At 44.0% G+C, this 14,601-nt stretch overlaps 1 protein-coding gene and 1 pseudogene across 2 annotated transcripts; both read right to left on the bottom strand.

Annotated features, from left to right (window-relative positions):
• Window positions 1-133: 133 nt before the first annotated feature.
• LOC311529468 (olfactory receptor 4D1-like) lies at window positions 134-1,296 on the bottom strand (annotated as a pseudogene). Its single transcript has 2 exons — window positions 713-1,296; window positions 134-383 (listed from the first exon to the last, which is right to left on the bottom strand). The product of its transcript is annotated as an olfactory receptor 4D1-like (transcript).
• Window positions 1,297-8,664: 7,368 nt separating this feature from the next.
• LOC311529745 (olfactory receptor 10A4-like) lies at window positions 8,665-9,633 on the bottom strand (the record flags this gene model as incomplete). The annotated part of the gene is made up of 1 exon (XM_084645943.1): window positions 8,665-9,633. The coding sequence occupies one exon, from the start codon at window positions 9,631-9,633 to the stop codon at window positions 8,665-8,667; it is 969 nt and encodes a 322-aa protein (XP_084502069.1).
• Between the last annotated feature and the right edge of the window lie 4,968 nt (window positions 9,634-14,601).

Below are 14,601 nucleotides of genomic sequence, written 5' to 3'. Positions count from 1 at the left end.
GGTTACCTCTTATAGTATGTCTGCACTGCAATTAAAAACCTGCCACTGACCCAAGCCAGCTGATGTGAGCTCACTGGGCTCGGGCGCACAAGCAGTTAAATTGCCATATGGATGTCTGGGCTCAGGCAGCAGCTTAGGCTCTAGGACCCTGCAAGGTGGGGGCCGACAGCTGGGGCCAAGCATAGATGAAGATGCAAGATATGAATATTAAGCTCACAACCATGACCTGGGCTCCGCAGATGGACAGAGCCTTGTGCTTCCCTTCTTGTGACGTTTGTTCTTATCTTTAGTAAGATGACAGTGTAGGAAATAAGCAGGAGGATAAATATTATTTTGACAAGCCCTCTGCCATTAGAGACCATCAGCAACTCAGCCAAGTAGAACTATTTCCCCATGTTTCTTTTTCCCCCTACTGTTCTTCACACATTCTTGTCAATTGCTGGAAATGGCCCACGTTGATTATCACTACAAAAGTTTTTTTTCTCTCCTGCTGGTAATACCTCACCTTACCGCTGATCACTCTCGTTACCCATGTTCTCTGTATATATAAAATTCCCCTACTGTATTTTCCACTGCATGCATCAGATGAAGTGAGCTGTAGCTCACAAAAGCTCATGCTCAAATAAATTTGTTAGTCTCTAAGGTGCCACAAGTACCTCTTTTCTTTTTGCGGACACAGACTAACACGGCTGCTACTCTGAAACCCATCAACCAAGTAGGTGTCCATGCAGGCCAGTTTGATGATTTGAGGGACATGACGGTAGAAATTGTTCAGGATGTTTGGACCACAGAATGGCAACTGGAGGATCAGTCCAATCTGAACAGCAGAGTGAGCCAATCTACCCAGCCAAGCCCTTGCCACCAGCCCCATGCAGACACCATGGTTCATGATAATCAAGTAACGCAGTGGTTTATAGATGGCCACATATCGAACAGCAGCCATCACCATGAGGACTCCAACCATCGCACCAGCGATGAAGTGGAAGAAGAACATCTGGAGGGTGCACTCGTTGAACAAGATGGTTCTGCACTGGGAGAGGAGACCCAACAGCAATTTGGGAGCATTAACTGATGAGTATCTGACATCTAGGAAAGGCAAGCTGGCCAGCAGGAAGTACATGGGGTGTGGAGCTGGTGGCTGGCGATCACAGTGGTGATAATGGTGAAGTTTCCCAGTCACGTTGTCAGATAAACTATTAAGAAGATGACAAAGAGGAATCACTGCACCTCAGCAGTTTGGGTGAGGCCCAAGAGGACAAATTCTGTCACTGTGGTAGGGAGGTTCTCTTGCTCCATTCTGTGTCTTTAAATTGTACCTGAAAAATGAAAAAAATAGTAAATAATAGTTATAATAGTGATTAAAAAGTTCTTGTTTTTTTCTCCCTTTATATTATATTTTCAATATTAACTTCACCTTAAGACCAATGTTGTGTTTGTGAATTTCCTAATTTTCCTAAATTTAACACTTTGTCCTCAGCCCCACTGTAGGGGAACCCTGCTTTAACTAGGAGGGCTTTGCAATCATGAGGTAGTTGGGGGTGAGGACAAGTGGTCTGCTCACCAAACAGGCCCTAGCAAATCATAGACTTCAGTCATGACCTTGCACCCCTTCCATGTTCTACAGAGTCCTCTTGGTATCCAGAGGCCCTGTCCTGGGAATGAGTGGGTTGCACTTATTCAGAAGTTCTCAGAGTCCAGGGATTCTCAACATGAGGGTCACAAACATGTTTCAGGTGGTCACAATGAGCAGACTGATGTACACGTATTGTTCAATGGCAGGGAGATCCCTGCTAGATGAGAGGGGATATGGAACGGACAAGCTTGAGAGCCACTGATTTAGGGGATTCAGATGCTGAATTTATGAACTCACTATCAGAGTTACTGAGCACCTGCATTCCGCAATAACACAGCAAGCAACTTTGCTCTTTCTAGTGGCTCCTCCACAGAAGCAGTTTGAGCCTCATTGAGTGAAGTGTGAAGAGCAGGTGCACCCTACCTCTGGTCACTGTATATTTTATGTTAGTGCCTATGGCTTGTGGTGCTTGCCTTAAATCCCACCATTTGAAATTGTGAACCCAAAAATTTCCATGTCCCTCAGTTCCCCTTACAGACGTGGGGATAATATTACTGTCCCCTCGTTTTGCTGTGAGGCACTCAGGTACAATGGTGATTAGGTGGACAGCTTGAGGGGAAGCCAATACAGATGGCATCCATTCCCTGGAGTCCTCAGAGACTGCCTTGTCCAGTCCACTTCTTACAACATGGATGTTTGCGTGGCATGTCCATGAGAACTGAAAAACATGAGCTTGTATTGGTTGAGATAAACACTCAGCCCTGGTAGCTCAAAGGTTGTAGGAGTCCCATAAGCCACTGTACGTGCTCTAGTCAGGAAAGGGGAACAGGGAGACCTGCACCCTGCTCTGGAGACATGTCTCTGAGATCAGAGCACCATAGAGCTTCCACATAGGAGAAACAAATTCTGAGTGAGCTAGTAACAGGAAGGGCTAAAATGACCATGGCAACAAAGGTTCTGTGAGCTGTTCTCCCCCTAAATCATGAAGGCTTCTCCGAAAACCCTTTAAAAAAGACATCACTTTTTAAGAGCTAACTTCTTTACCTCCAACCTGGTCTCCCTTTCCTCACAGAGAGAATCTCCCAACCCTCACCTGCAAAGAGAGGTGAACAAACACCTGCTAGTATTAGAATCATAGAATATCAGGGTTGGAAGGGACCTCAGGAATTCATCTAGTCCAACCCCCTGCTCAAAGCAGGACCAATACCCAATTAAATCATCCCAGCCAGGGCTTTGTCAAGATTGACCTTAAAAACTTCTAAGGAACGAGATTCTACCACCTCCCTAAGTAACGCATTCCAGTGTTTCACCACGCTCCTAGTGAAAACGTTTTTCCTAATATCCAACCTAAATTTCCCCCACTGCAACTTGAGACCATTACTCCTTGTCCTGTCCTCTTCCACCACTGAGAATAGTCTAGAACCATCCTCTTTGGTACCACCTCTCAGGTAGTTGAAAGGAGCTATCAAATCCCCCCTCATTCTTCTCTTCCGCAGACTAAACAATCCCAGTTCCCTCAGCCTCTCCTCATAAGTCATGTGTTCCAGACCCCTAATCATTTTTGTTGCCCTTCGCTGGACTCTCTCCAATTTTTCCACATCCTTCTTGTAGTGTGGGGCCCAAAACTGGACACAGTACTTCAGATGAGGCCTCATCAATGTCGAATAGAGGGGAACGATCACGTCCCTCGATCTGCTGGCAATGCCCCTACTTATACATCCCAAAATGCCGTTGGCCTTCTTGGCAACAAGGGCACACTGTTGACTCATATCCAGCTTCTCGGCCACTGTCACCCCTAGGTCCTTTTCCGCAGAACTGCTGCCTAGCCATTCGGTCCCTAGTCTGTAGCGGTGCATTGGATTCTTCCGTCCTAAGTGCAGGACCCTGCACTTATCCTTATTGAACCTCATCAAATTTCTTCTGGCCCAATCCTTAATTTGTCTAGGTCACTATGAACCCTATCCCTGCCCTGCAGAGTATCTACCTCTCCCCACAGCTTAGTGACATCCGCAAACCAGAGCATTAATAAAGATGTTGAACAAAACCGGCCCCAGTACCAACTCCCAAGGCACTCCGCTTTATACCGGCTGCCAACTAGACATCAAGCCATTGGTAGCCCGATGATCTAGTCAGCTTCCAATCCACCTTATAATCCATTCATCCGATCCATACTTTTTTAACTTGCTGGCAACAATACTGTGGGAGACCGTATCAAAAGCTTTGCTAAAGTCAAGATATATCACGTCCACCGCTTTCCCCATATCCACAGAGCCAGTTATCTCATCATAGAAGGCAATCAGGTTGGACAGGCATGACTTGCCCTTGGTGAATCCATGTTGACTGTTTCTGATCACCCTCCTCTCCTCCAAGTGCTTCAAAAAGGATTCCTTGACCACCTACTCCATGCTTTTTCCAGGGAGTGAGGATCCCGCCCCATGGACTTGTGCATGTCCAGCTTTTCTAAATAGTCTTTAACCTGTTCTTTCGCCACTGAGGGCTGCTCATCTCCTCCCCATACTGTGCTGCCCATCCAAGAGCAGCTCCTGCAGAAAGTGGTGAGTCCCATGGAAGGGGATGGCATTCGGGCACTAGACTGTGTAAAATGGGCCTGACAGATGACCCCAGTGCTTTCCTAGGCACTTTTTAGTGGGAAGCCACGGGAGTTGGATGGGACAGGGCAACCTGGGCCCTGCTACTGTCTCCCTACTTAGATGGCAAAGCCCAAATAATCTATATAGCCCTAAATGAAGAGCAGGCCAGGAATTATGAAGCGGTAAAGGCAGCCATTCTTTTGGGTGGAGCTGTCTGCGGAGAAGTACCGCCAGAAGTTCCGAACAGTGAAGTGGATGTGGGCTTGCAGCCCTGGGCATTCACCCAAAAGTTAATGGACTGGGCAACCCAGTGGCTGAGGCCGGATGCCTAGACAGTGGTGGAAATCACTGACGTGCTCATTCTAGAGTAGTTTTAATAGGGTCTCCCCAAGAACATAAAGCTGTGGGTGAGGCGGCACCAAGCGAATACGGTCAAGGCAGCTGTAAAGCTTACGGAGGAGTACACAGAGGTGGACTTTCCAGGAAGGAGGGATGGCAGAGGAAAGAAGTGGAGACAGGGAGAAGGCCCATAGAAACCCCATCTGGGAAGGGCCTGCAGAATAAATGGGAGGACACCTGAGGGGCTCCCACGGGGTTCAGACCGGTGGTCTGCTGGCGGTGCGGACGACCGGGACACAAGAAGGGGGCTGCCTGCACATGGATTGTGGGTGGAATTTTGTGGCTTTGAAAATCCTGGAGGGCAGGGAAAGGGGCAGAAGCTGGCCACCATTCCAGTAATGGTGAGGAGGAAACCTCAGCAAGGCCTGGTGGACTCGGCCTTGGCCTGCTGTCTGGTACAAAGGAAGCTGTTGAGGCCACACTGGTGGATCCCCAGTGCAAAGATTGATGTAGAATGCATCCAGAGGGATAGGAGGCTACCCTATTGCCCAGCTGCCCTATGAGGTTCGGGGCAGGCATAAGTGGCAAACTGGCAACGGGTCGAGGTAGTAAAAGGCCTACATTATCCAGTGGTGGTGGGTACGGACTGGGACCCCTTCCCAGGAAGGAAGGTGGGCAGAGGGAGAAAGCCCAAGAAAAGAAAAAGGGGAGAACCCCTGAAGACGGTGTAGAAATCCCCGAGCAGAAAACCCCTAGACAACAGAGGTGGAGAAGGGAAAGGGAAGTTATGGTCCGGATGTTCACCCCAGGGTCCTTGACCAGAGAGTAAGGCCCGGCAGAGGTCCTTGTTAGCTGACCCCCAGAGGAAGAGACCCAGGCCCCATTGGACGAGCTTGGGGGACAGGAAGCCCTAAGTGTCTGGGAGAGGGCAGGGACCAACCCCAAGCCCCTGATGGAAAGGAAGGAGGGAAAATAAAGGGAACACCCACGGAGCTGTGAATTGTGTGAGGACCTGTGAGTCGGTGGATCTGTGGCGCCATCCAGCCCCCACCCCACACACAGTGTAGTTTCTGTGGGTGGGGGATGAAAGAACCCCACACGGCATACCCTGGAATAGACCCAAAAGAGCTGAAAAGACTCCCCCGTAGAGCTCCCCCCTGCCTCAGGTAGAGGAAGGAAAGGATGCAGAGGGGAGAACCTGGCAGTTGGAGAAGGGGGAACATTCTTCCATCAACCTCGTTACCATTCCTCAGGGGGTTGGAGTTATGACACTGTCAGAAGAACCCCGTCCATTGCTGTGGTATCTTCTGTGTAGCGTCTACACAATACATTATGGCACCATAGCTGGACTCCTAACATTGTGCTCCCTTGAGCTAAAACTCCCTCAAATGCAGATGGCCACCGCAATGCATCACTTAAGAACCAAATCCAGTGCTCAACAGGTGTCTTTCTATTGACTATAGTGAGTACTGGGTCAGACCCTAAAGACCAGTTTTTTAAAAGTATTTAGGTGCTTACAGATGTAGATGCAAACCTAATGGGATTTAGAAAGGTTCCTAAGCAGGTTAGACACCACATTCTTTCAACTAAATGAGAGCCAGGCACTGTTGAAAATCCCTCTAGGCACCTATGTGATCATTACGCACCGACATACCTTTAAAAATTAGGGCCCTTAGGCACTTAAAATGCAGTTAGACTATTAATAGGATTTTTCAAAATCATTCGGGTGACTAAATCCCACCTCTCTAAAAACCTTTCTGTATATTCGAATACATTTAAAAATCTGGTCCTAGCTCCGCTTAGGTGCTTTGAAAATCCTACAAGGTGCTTATTTGCATCCTTAGGCAACCTGGGCACTGAGCTTCCATTTGATTGTTCAAATCCCTTATCTGGCTTTGAAAATATCAGATTTGACCCTTAAAACCATCTATTACTTGAATAAGTTTCTTGGAACATCAGGCTCTCTCCCTCAGGTCCAAAGGAATGGCAAAAATAATTTGTTTAATTTAAATTGTTGCATGGGTGTGAGGGCGCTGGGTGGTGTTGGTAGCAAGTGACATACTTGGAGGTCAGGCTAGATGATTTCATGGTCCCTTCTGGCCTTAAATGCTATGCTGCTTGCTTATGTTGTTAATTTGTTTTCTAGACTGCCAAATATTTTGTGTTGGTCCTGAAGAGACAAACAATAAATAATTGTACTTGATCAAGTTACTTTTTATTTACAGAACAATTTAACTGCCTTTGGGTCATAAAAATCTTTCCTTACAGACAGAACTACTTGAACTATTTTATTGTCAATTACAAACATCTTTCTTTCTTTCTTTCTTTCTTTCTTTCTTTCTTTCTTTCTTTCTTTCTTTCTTTCTTTCTTTCTTTCTTTCTTTCTTTCTTTCTTTCTTTCTTTCTTTTGTCTACATTATTGCACCTTAGCCATACGTGAAAATTTATAGCAAACATAAGGGAACAAAATAGTTCTCTGAGCAGTTTATGATCTATTGCTCAATTAAACACAGAACAAATAATAAATAAATAAAGAAGACATGGGGAAGATGATGTTACTTGAACATACTTGGGGCTTGTCTACCAAATAGCTGGAAGTTGAATCTAGGCAAATTCAGACTGGAAATAAATTGTACATTTTTAATGGTGAGGTCAATTAACCACTGGAAAAAATTATTGAGGTATGTGTTGGCTCCAGGCAATACTGGATGTTTTTACTAAAAGTTATGCTTTAGGAATTATTTTGAGGAAGTTCTATGGCCCATGTTATACCGGAGGTCAGACTAGATTATCACTGTGGCTCTGTCTGGCCTTAGAATCTATGAATCTAGATAGACTCCAGCCAGACAAGATATATAAGAGGTGGCAATGGGAGAAAACCCTATAAATGATGTTATCCAACACTTTGATTACAAGACCCCATTTTTAATTCCTTATAACTTCCTAAAACTTTAACCATTTGGGCTGATAGTTTTCGTGTTGGGTGTCTGCCTCAGTAGAAAATTTTCTTAAGGGTTCTCCCAAAAAAGGTTCAGTCATTTCCAAGAAAGAGATTACGGGAAAATACATTGGTTCCCCTGTGTTAACAAAGAGGAATAATTCTCTTTCCGGACACTCTAGCACCGGTAGGCATTGAAGCAAATAAATTAAATATGAGGGGGGGGGTCACCCTGGTGTCAGGGATGCACCTTTTGCTGGTATAGGGAACAACACCCAGACTTGGCCAAGTTATGAGCATTTGAAAAAAATCTCAGTTTCAAGCTCAATAGATGCTTCTTAGAGTTCCGGGCTTAGAGCTCCTGTCCATCACTGGACAGTGCATGCCCATCCCCACAGAGCGTGCTCCTGCACGAGGCAAAATAAGCCATGTTGGACATCCCTTGAAATTGCTGATATCAGACTAGATAATCAAATGGTCCCTTATTACCTTAAAATTGATGAATCTATGCTATACACCATAATCGTACAATCTGATCTGCTAGTAAAAAATGCTATGGAAGTCAAGAGCCATCTCCCAGAGTTGTTGTGTGATCTGATCAGGTTGGGCATTGAAAAATCTATCAGTGTCATAGGAAGCCATGCATAAGTGCCGAGGAATGTTATTTTAAATTAGGCCAAGAGGGAGCACTGGGGAAATGCATTCGACTGCCGAAAAACCACAGCCCGACCCAAAACCTAAAATTCTGCACTGGACTTCCAGAGCAGGAAAAGGGGAAGCCTAAATGGACTTTTCTATAGAGCTGGTTGGAATTATTCAACAATTAAAATTTTGGTGAAAATTGTTAAATTCCAACTAACCAAGATGAACATTTTATGAAATGTTTTTTATGTTAAGTTTTTTTTTTCTTTGACATTTCAAATTTTGAAGATATAAAATCAGGACACTACTTTGATTAAAGATTATCATTTGATTTTTCAATGATCTTTAGATCTGGTCAAAAGGTTCTGGCTATCAAAAGTTTGAAGAAATAAATATTTATTTATTTATTTCATTTAAGAAAAGTTTCTCTTCCTATTTTCCCAACAGGTTTAGAACAGGTCAAAGTTTTTCAAATGGAAAAATTCCAATTAAAAAAGTGGGGGGTCATCGGGAGAAATTCAACAAAATGTTTATGAATTGCCCTTAGTCCCCCCATTTTGATTGACTCTGCTTTTCATTCTTTAATTTATCTGGTTGTGTGAAGAGATGCTCTTCCCTATTATTTTTCTAAAGGCTCCCTTCACCTCTTTGTTCCTCAGAGTGTATATTATGGGGTTCAACACTGGGGTGATAACTGTGTACATGAGGGAAATCATTTGATCACCCTCCGGGGTGGAGATCGACTTGGGCCTCAGGTAGGTGAAAAGGGCTGTTCCATAGAACAAAGTCACCACCATGAGGTGGGAGGAGCAGGTGGAGAAGGCTTTACGCCTTCCCTCTGCCGACGGCAGTTTGAGGATGGTGGAGATAATGCAGATGTAGGACAGGATTATCAGCAGGAAAGGGCTCAGGATAAACAGCACGGACAGAGCCAAGACCACAATTTGGTTTTTGGATGTGTCTGTGCATGCCATCTTTATCACTGGTGGGATGTCGCAGAAGAAGTGGTGGATGCGGTTGGAGCCACAGAAGGGAAGGCTGAAGATCCACGTGGTTTGAGCTGCTTCCACCAAGATGCCAATGGTCCATGAAGCACCCACGAGCTGTGCGCACACCTGGCCACTCATGATGGTTCTGTAGTGCAGGGGGTTGCATATAGCTATGTAGCGATCATACGCCATGGCTGCTAGAAGGCAGCATTCCGTGAGGCCCATGATGGTGAATATGTACATCTGGGCAGCGCAGCCTGCAATGGAGAGGGTCTTTTGCTCCACCAGGAGGTGAGCCAGCAGCTGAGGGACCACACTGCTTGTGTAGCAGATTTCCAAGAAGGACAGGTTGAGCAGGAAGAAATACATGGGGGTGTGAAGTGAGGGATTTAGCTTTATAAGGAGGATAATGAGCAGGTTCCCCACCAGGGTGACCAGGTAGATGACCAGAAACACCAGAAACAGAAGGATTTGGAGTCTGGTAAGGTACGAAAACCCCACCAGGATGAACACATCAGAAATGGTCTGGTTCTCATCAGGCTCTCTCTCAGAATATGTCATCTGCAAGGGTGACAAAGAGAGAGAGACACTGGAGCTGAATCTGAAGAATACCATATATGTGAATGTGAATCATACAATTCTTACTGGTTTCCTACATGTTTTGGACGCGTCAGACAAAAACTTGCTGCAGTTCTGTATATAAAGATGTAACTGGGCCCAATCATCATTGAGTATAAACTGGTATAGCTGTATTGATATCAATCAAGCTATGACTTTGTAGATCACCTGGAGATATGACTGTGACACTGCTTCCCATATTTTTGATAGTAATAATATGATATGATTGTGTCATAATCCTAATGTATTTTATGCAAAATAGCTTATGTGAGGTATCATTGGAGAGGTTATGATCTACTGAATATGATTAGCTTATTTGTATGCAAGTATCATTGCTGTATCTAAAGTTAGCAATATTGACTATACATCTGTACTACAAAAGTGTTTGTATCTGGGGAATGCCCACTAGACAGAATGCAATCATTCTGGCTGGCTAACTGGGAACAAGTCAGTGGACCATTAGGAAGAACAATAGGTCTTTAAAGATGCTAATCTCCCACCTTCCTGAGAAGCTTTCCAGGGAAGCTACAAACTGCCTGTGACCTATGGCTGCTTTGACAGTGCACGGTCATGTGTTCAAGTCACAAGGTTCTGGTTTCCATGATAAAACACCAGTATTTTTCCACTGAGGGGTGTGGGAATAACACTGAAAAATAATAATGGATTCCTGCCATATGTAAATCTTATTTAAGTCAGGGGAGTGAGATAATTAGGGTTCGTTCTTCACTGAATCCCCGCCCAGGATGACTGCTGGAAACACCTAAGGAACAAAGATAAAGGGGGGATAAGGGCTGAGCCCAGGTTGAGAAGGTGTCTGACCTGTGAAAGAAATACCTGGAGTTTTAAGCTGCAAGCAAGAGCAGCATGCTTTCAAGAACGTCTGAAATCTGCCTAAATCAACATTTAGGGTGAGAAATTACTATTTGTAACGAGTTTCTTTAGTATATTAAGCTTATATTGTGTTTTTGTTTTATTTGCTGGCTAATCATAGAATCATAGAAGATGGGGGTTGGAAGAGACCTCAGGAGGTCATCGAGTCCAACCCCCTGCTCAAAGCAGGAGCAACACCAACTAAATCATCACAGCGAAGACTTTGTAAAACCAGGCCTTAAACACCTCTAAGGATGGAGATTCCACCAACTCTCTTTTGAGTGCTGGGCAATTCCCTAGCTGAAGCCTTCCCATGCAGTTCTGATTTCAGTGTCTGTTTCTTTCCACAGCTGGATGTGTCCCTGCCTTCATTTGTGCTGGAGGAGGATGAGGGCCTGGCTCAGCAGGACAATGTAAGGAACCCCAGGCTTGTGGAACAGGTGGGCTGAATGTTACCCCAGTACATCAGGTGGCACCTAGGGGGCGGGGGGGCAACGCATCACAATGACCACTTTGACACCAGTGCAAATACAACTGTTTTACAACACATGGGGATCTGATAAATTTACTCTAAAGGAGCTATATCAGTTTATACCAGCAATGGAGGAATACCAGTCTCCAATAGCAGGGGTTCTGTTCTTCCTCTTCGAACACATTTCTTTTCTGTCTACATGAAAATTCAAAAAGGGAGCTTTCTTTCTTTCTTTCTTTCTTTCTTTCTTTCTTTCTTTCTTTCTTTCTTTCTTTCTTTCTTTCTTTCTTTCTTTCTTTCTTTCTACAGCCACGTTTATCAAATAAGATTTCTCAAATGAGGGCAAATTCTGATCTCATTCAGATCTTAATCACGAGAATTGTGATACGAATGCAAGTATTCCCACTGCAATTACAATTCACATACGTGAGGACTACTCACATGAGTAAACTGATGCTGCTGAGTCCAACATGATTGAAGCACTTTAAAGAATGAGAAGTGCAATAAATGGTGAAACAATGGGGGATTTTGAACTTTTGTGTACTATTAAAAGTTATTCTTCCTTAAATATTAGAGAACAACTTAAATCATTCCTGCCATTACCATCACAACATTTGTAATGCATTGGTTTCTCTCAATATTCAAAATAAGAGCTAGGGCCAAACCCTTTGCTGGTGTAAATGTTAACCGCTCCGTGGGTATAAAAAGAGCTATACTGCTTTACAACAGTGGAGGATCTTTGTCCAATCACCTTGCTACAAAGAATTTTAGAAGGAAGGTCCTATAATGTATGAAGAGATGATTTCCAGAGAAGTTTTACTTCTAGGTTATTTGTTGACAAGGAACTTCCTAATAAAAGGCATGACAGTGAAATGACAGAGTTGAAATAAAAATGAGCAATAACAATTATTGTATTTTGCATATCCTTACCACCTTCAATATGTGGCTCTCAAAGCAATGTGTCAAATAATAGTGAGCTACTAAGCGGGAAACTGGGAATGATAGGGGTCATGATAGGGATGAAGAGACTGGGTTTACAGAACGAGTCATCATTCCTGATACGTGAAACTCTAGCATAACCACAGAACCATTCTCCTGGAAATTGAACACACTCGCACACAGTCAATGAAATAGAGAAAATTAAATCCAACAACCAAAGCATACTGTAGCGGTGCACTGTGCACAGTGCACTACCTAGAACAACTTAAAACAAAAAGAATTATGTTCTCTAAATAGGGAGACCTGGAGAAGAGGTGGAAATTCTTCAGCCTCTCTTAAGACCTACTTTGGGGAACCTCTATTGAAGTTTGTGAGTACTTTCCTCAGCATGACCTTTGCGGTACGTGCGGAGCTGGCTGGAAAATGGAATTTCCGTCTCTTGGGAAATTCCAATATTCCAATAATTGTTGTCATCCTGAATTGATATGAAAAGTTGAAATAGCGAAAACCTTAAATTTGATTCAGAAGAGTCCACATGAAATCGAATGGAAAATTGAAAACTGACATCAACATTTTCTCATGGAAAACATCAATATTGATTAAACTATTTTTTCAGAAGGGATTTGTATTTCTTTCTTTATTTGTTGGCTGACATTTGGAGTGGCTCTAAATAAATGGAGAAATGTACTCATCATTAGGAATAAGGTCTGTATAGCTGCTTGTTGCTGGCAGTTTAGTGATATTTTCTGAGTTCTTCAAGGCATCTGGACTCTCCATTAGTACACAGGAGAACATGAAAGCAATTAAAGAAGCATAAATTTTGTGGAGGAAGGTTTGAGAAAAATTCAGCTAAAAGAGACACCATTTAACTCTTGGGCAGCAGATGCACAGCATGCGCTATGGTCGTATTCTGGGAGTGGACTCTCTTATTAGAAGAGATCAGGCTGAATCTTCCCAGCCTCAATTGTATTCAGATCCATATACAAGACCCACTTCAAGAAACAACTTTTCCACTCAGACTCAGTCAATGATGATGACAGTTGAGGAACAGAGGGGAGTATGGACGAGATGAGGGAGAAGCAAGAAACCCCAACAATAACACAACAACAAAAATAGTAAGTACAATCATGGCATGATGATGACCATGTTTGGTGCTTATCTATCACCATGGTGGGCGCTACGGAATTATAGGACCAGAACTTCGCCTTGTGTAAATTAGCATAACACCACTGAAGACAAACTCATGACCTGATTCATGATTATTAAACTAGTTGAATTCTGAATGGTAGATTCAGAGACGAATAGCTAGACTGCCAGATGGATTTGACTAGATAGATAGATAGATAGATAGATAGATAGATACGAACACAGACAAAACTCATGTGCTCAGACACACATTAAGATTCTCTGCCCATGTCTGGAAAATTCAGATGAAGAAACCAATGACATGATCTTGCTCCCATTGTAGACTGCGGCACAACACCCATGGATTTCAGTGGGAGAATGGTTAGGGGCTTAAGTCATTCATTTATAACCTACCTTGTTTAAGAAGAGTAGTTCTGTCTCCTAGCTACAAGTGCAATATGTGTTGAAGGAAACACAGGTGTTTTTATTTCATTCATTGGCTTCTGGGACCTAGTCCCTGAAGGAAATTTCTTATAATATTCCTCAGAGGAAGAACAATTCTGCATCAAAGTGCAACAAAACAAAATATACTAGCACAATCATTTCAGAGGAGGTGGTGTCATCATCATCAATCATCATAGTCATCATCATGTGTGTTTTCTAGATGAAAATTGTAATAAGATTTACTAAGTGTGGTAAATTGTGTGACACTATTTTGTCTGGAAAGAGGAATGATTTGTCCAAGGCAACACAACACAAAGAGTCAGGGGCAGAGTCAGTAACAACACCCAAGGCTTATGACTCCAGTTCCCTGATGTTCAGATTGTGCGCCCCACTCCTGTCTCAGAGCCATGATTAAAACCCAACAGATCTGATTCCCAGTCCCCACTACTCTAAACATTATACCCCACTCACGTCCCAGAGCCAGGAACAGAACCCAGGAGTCCTCACTCTCAGACTCTACTGCTCTTACCAACGGGCCCATTTCCCTCCTTGAGGACCAGATACAAAGCCCATAGAAGTCAGTGGGACTATTCGCTTTCATACAGTAAGTTTGCAGCGGAACCAGAATCAGGACTAGTTCCCAGGAACATTAGAATAAACTCTATATATGTGGAAGCTGAGCAGTGCTAGGGGGTAGTGTGCTTCAGGGAGTGGGGTGATGGGCTCATCTGGGAGCACTCTCATTTCTTAAACAGTTCTGACCCCATTACTCCAGCATGGCCATAGGGGGCTGAGGCTGTGCTACTGAGAGTGGGGTGGAGTGCTCAGTTTGGGGCACTCTTCCCCATTAGTCTGTGTGGCTAACAATGACCCCAGTGTAGAACTAGGGGGTGCTAAAATACAGGGATGGGCCTGTAGGGCTCTGTAGGCTGTTCTCAGGTTGTTGGACTCCCAATGTCCCAGTTCAGCAATAGGGGTCGCTGTATTTGAAGGGAACAGGATGGAGGACTCATTAAGGGACATTCTCCTCTGTGGGTCAGTAATAAACCCAGTGCTCCAGA

This window comes from Lepidochelys olivacea (genome assembly GCF_965140295.1).
Source record: "Lepidochelys olivacea isolate rLepOli2 genome assembly, chromosome: 13".
Lineage (NCBI taxonomy): Eukaryota > Metazoa > Chordata > Testudines > Cheloniidae > Lepidochelys > Lepidochelys olivacea.
The sequence above is the reverse complement of the archived record's forward strand: the minus strand, read 5'-3'. Positions and strand labels throughout refer to the sequence as shown.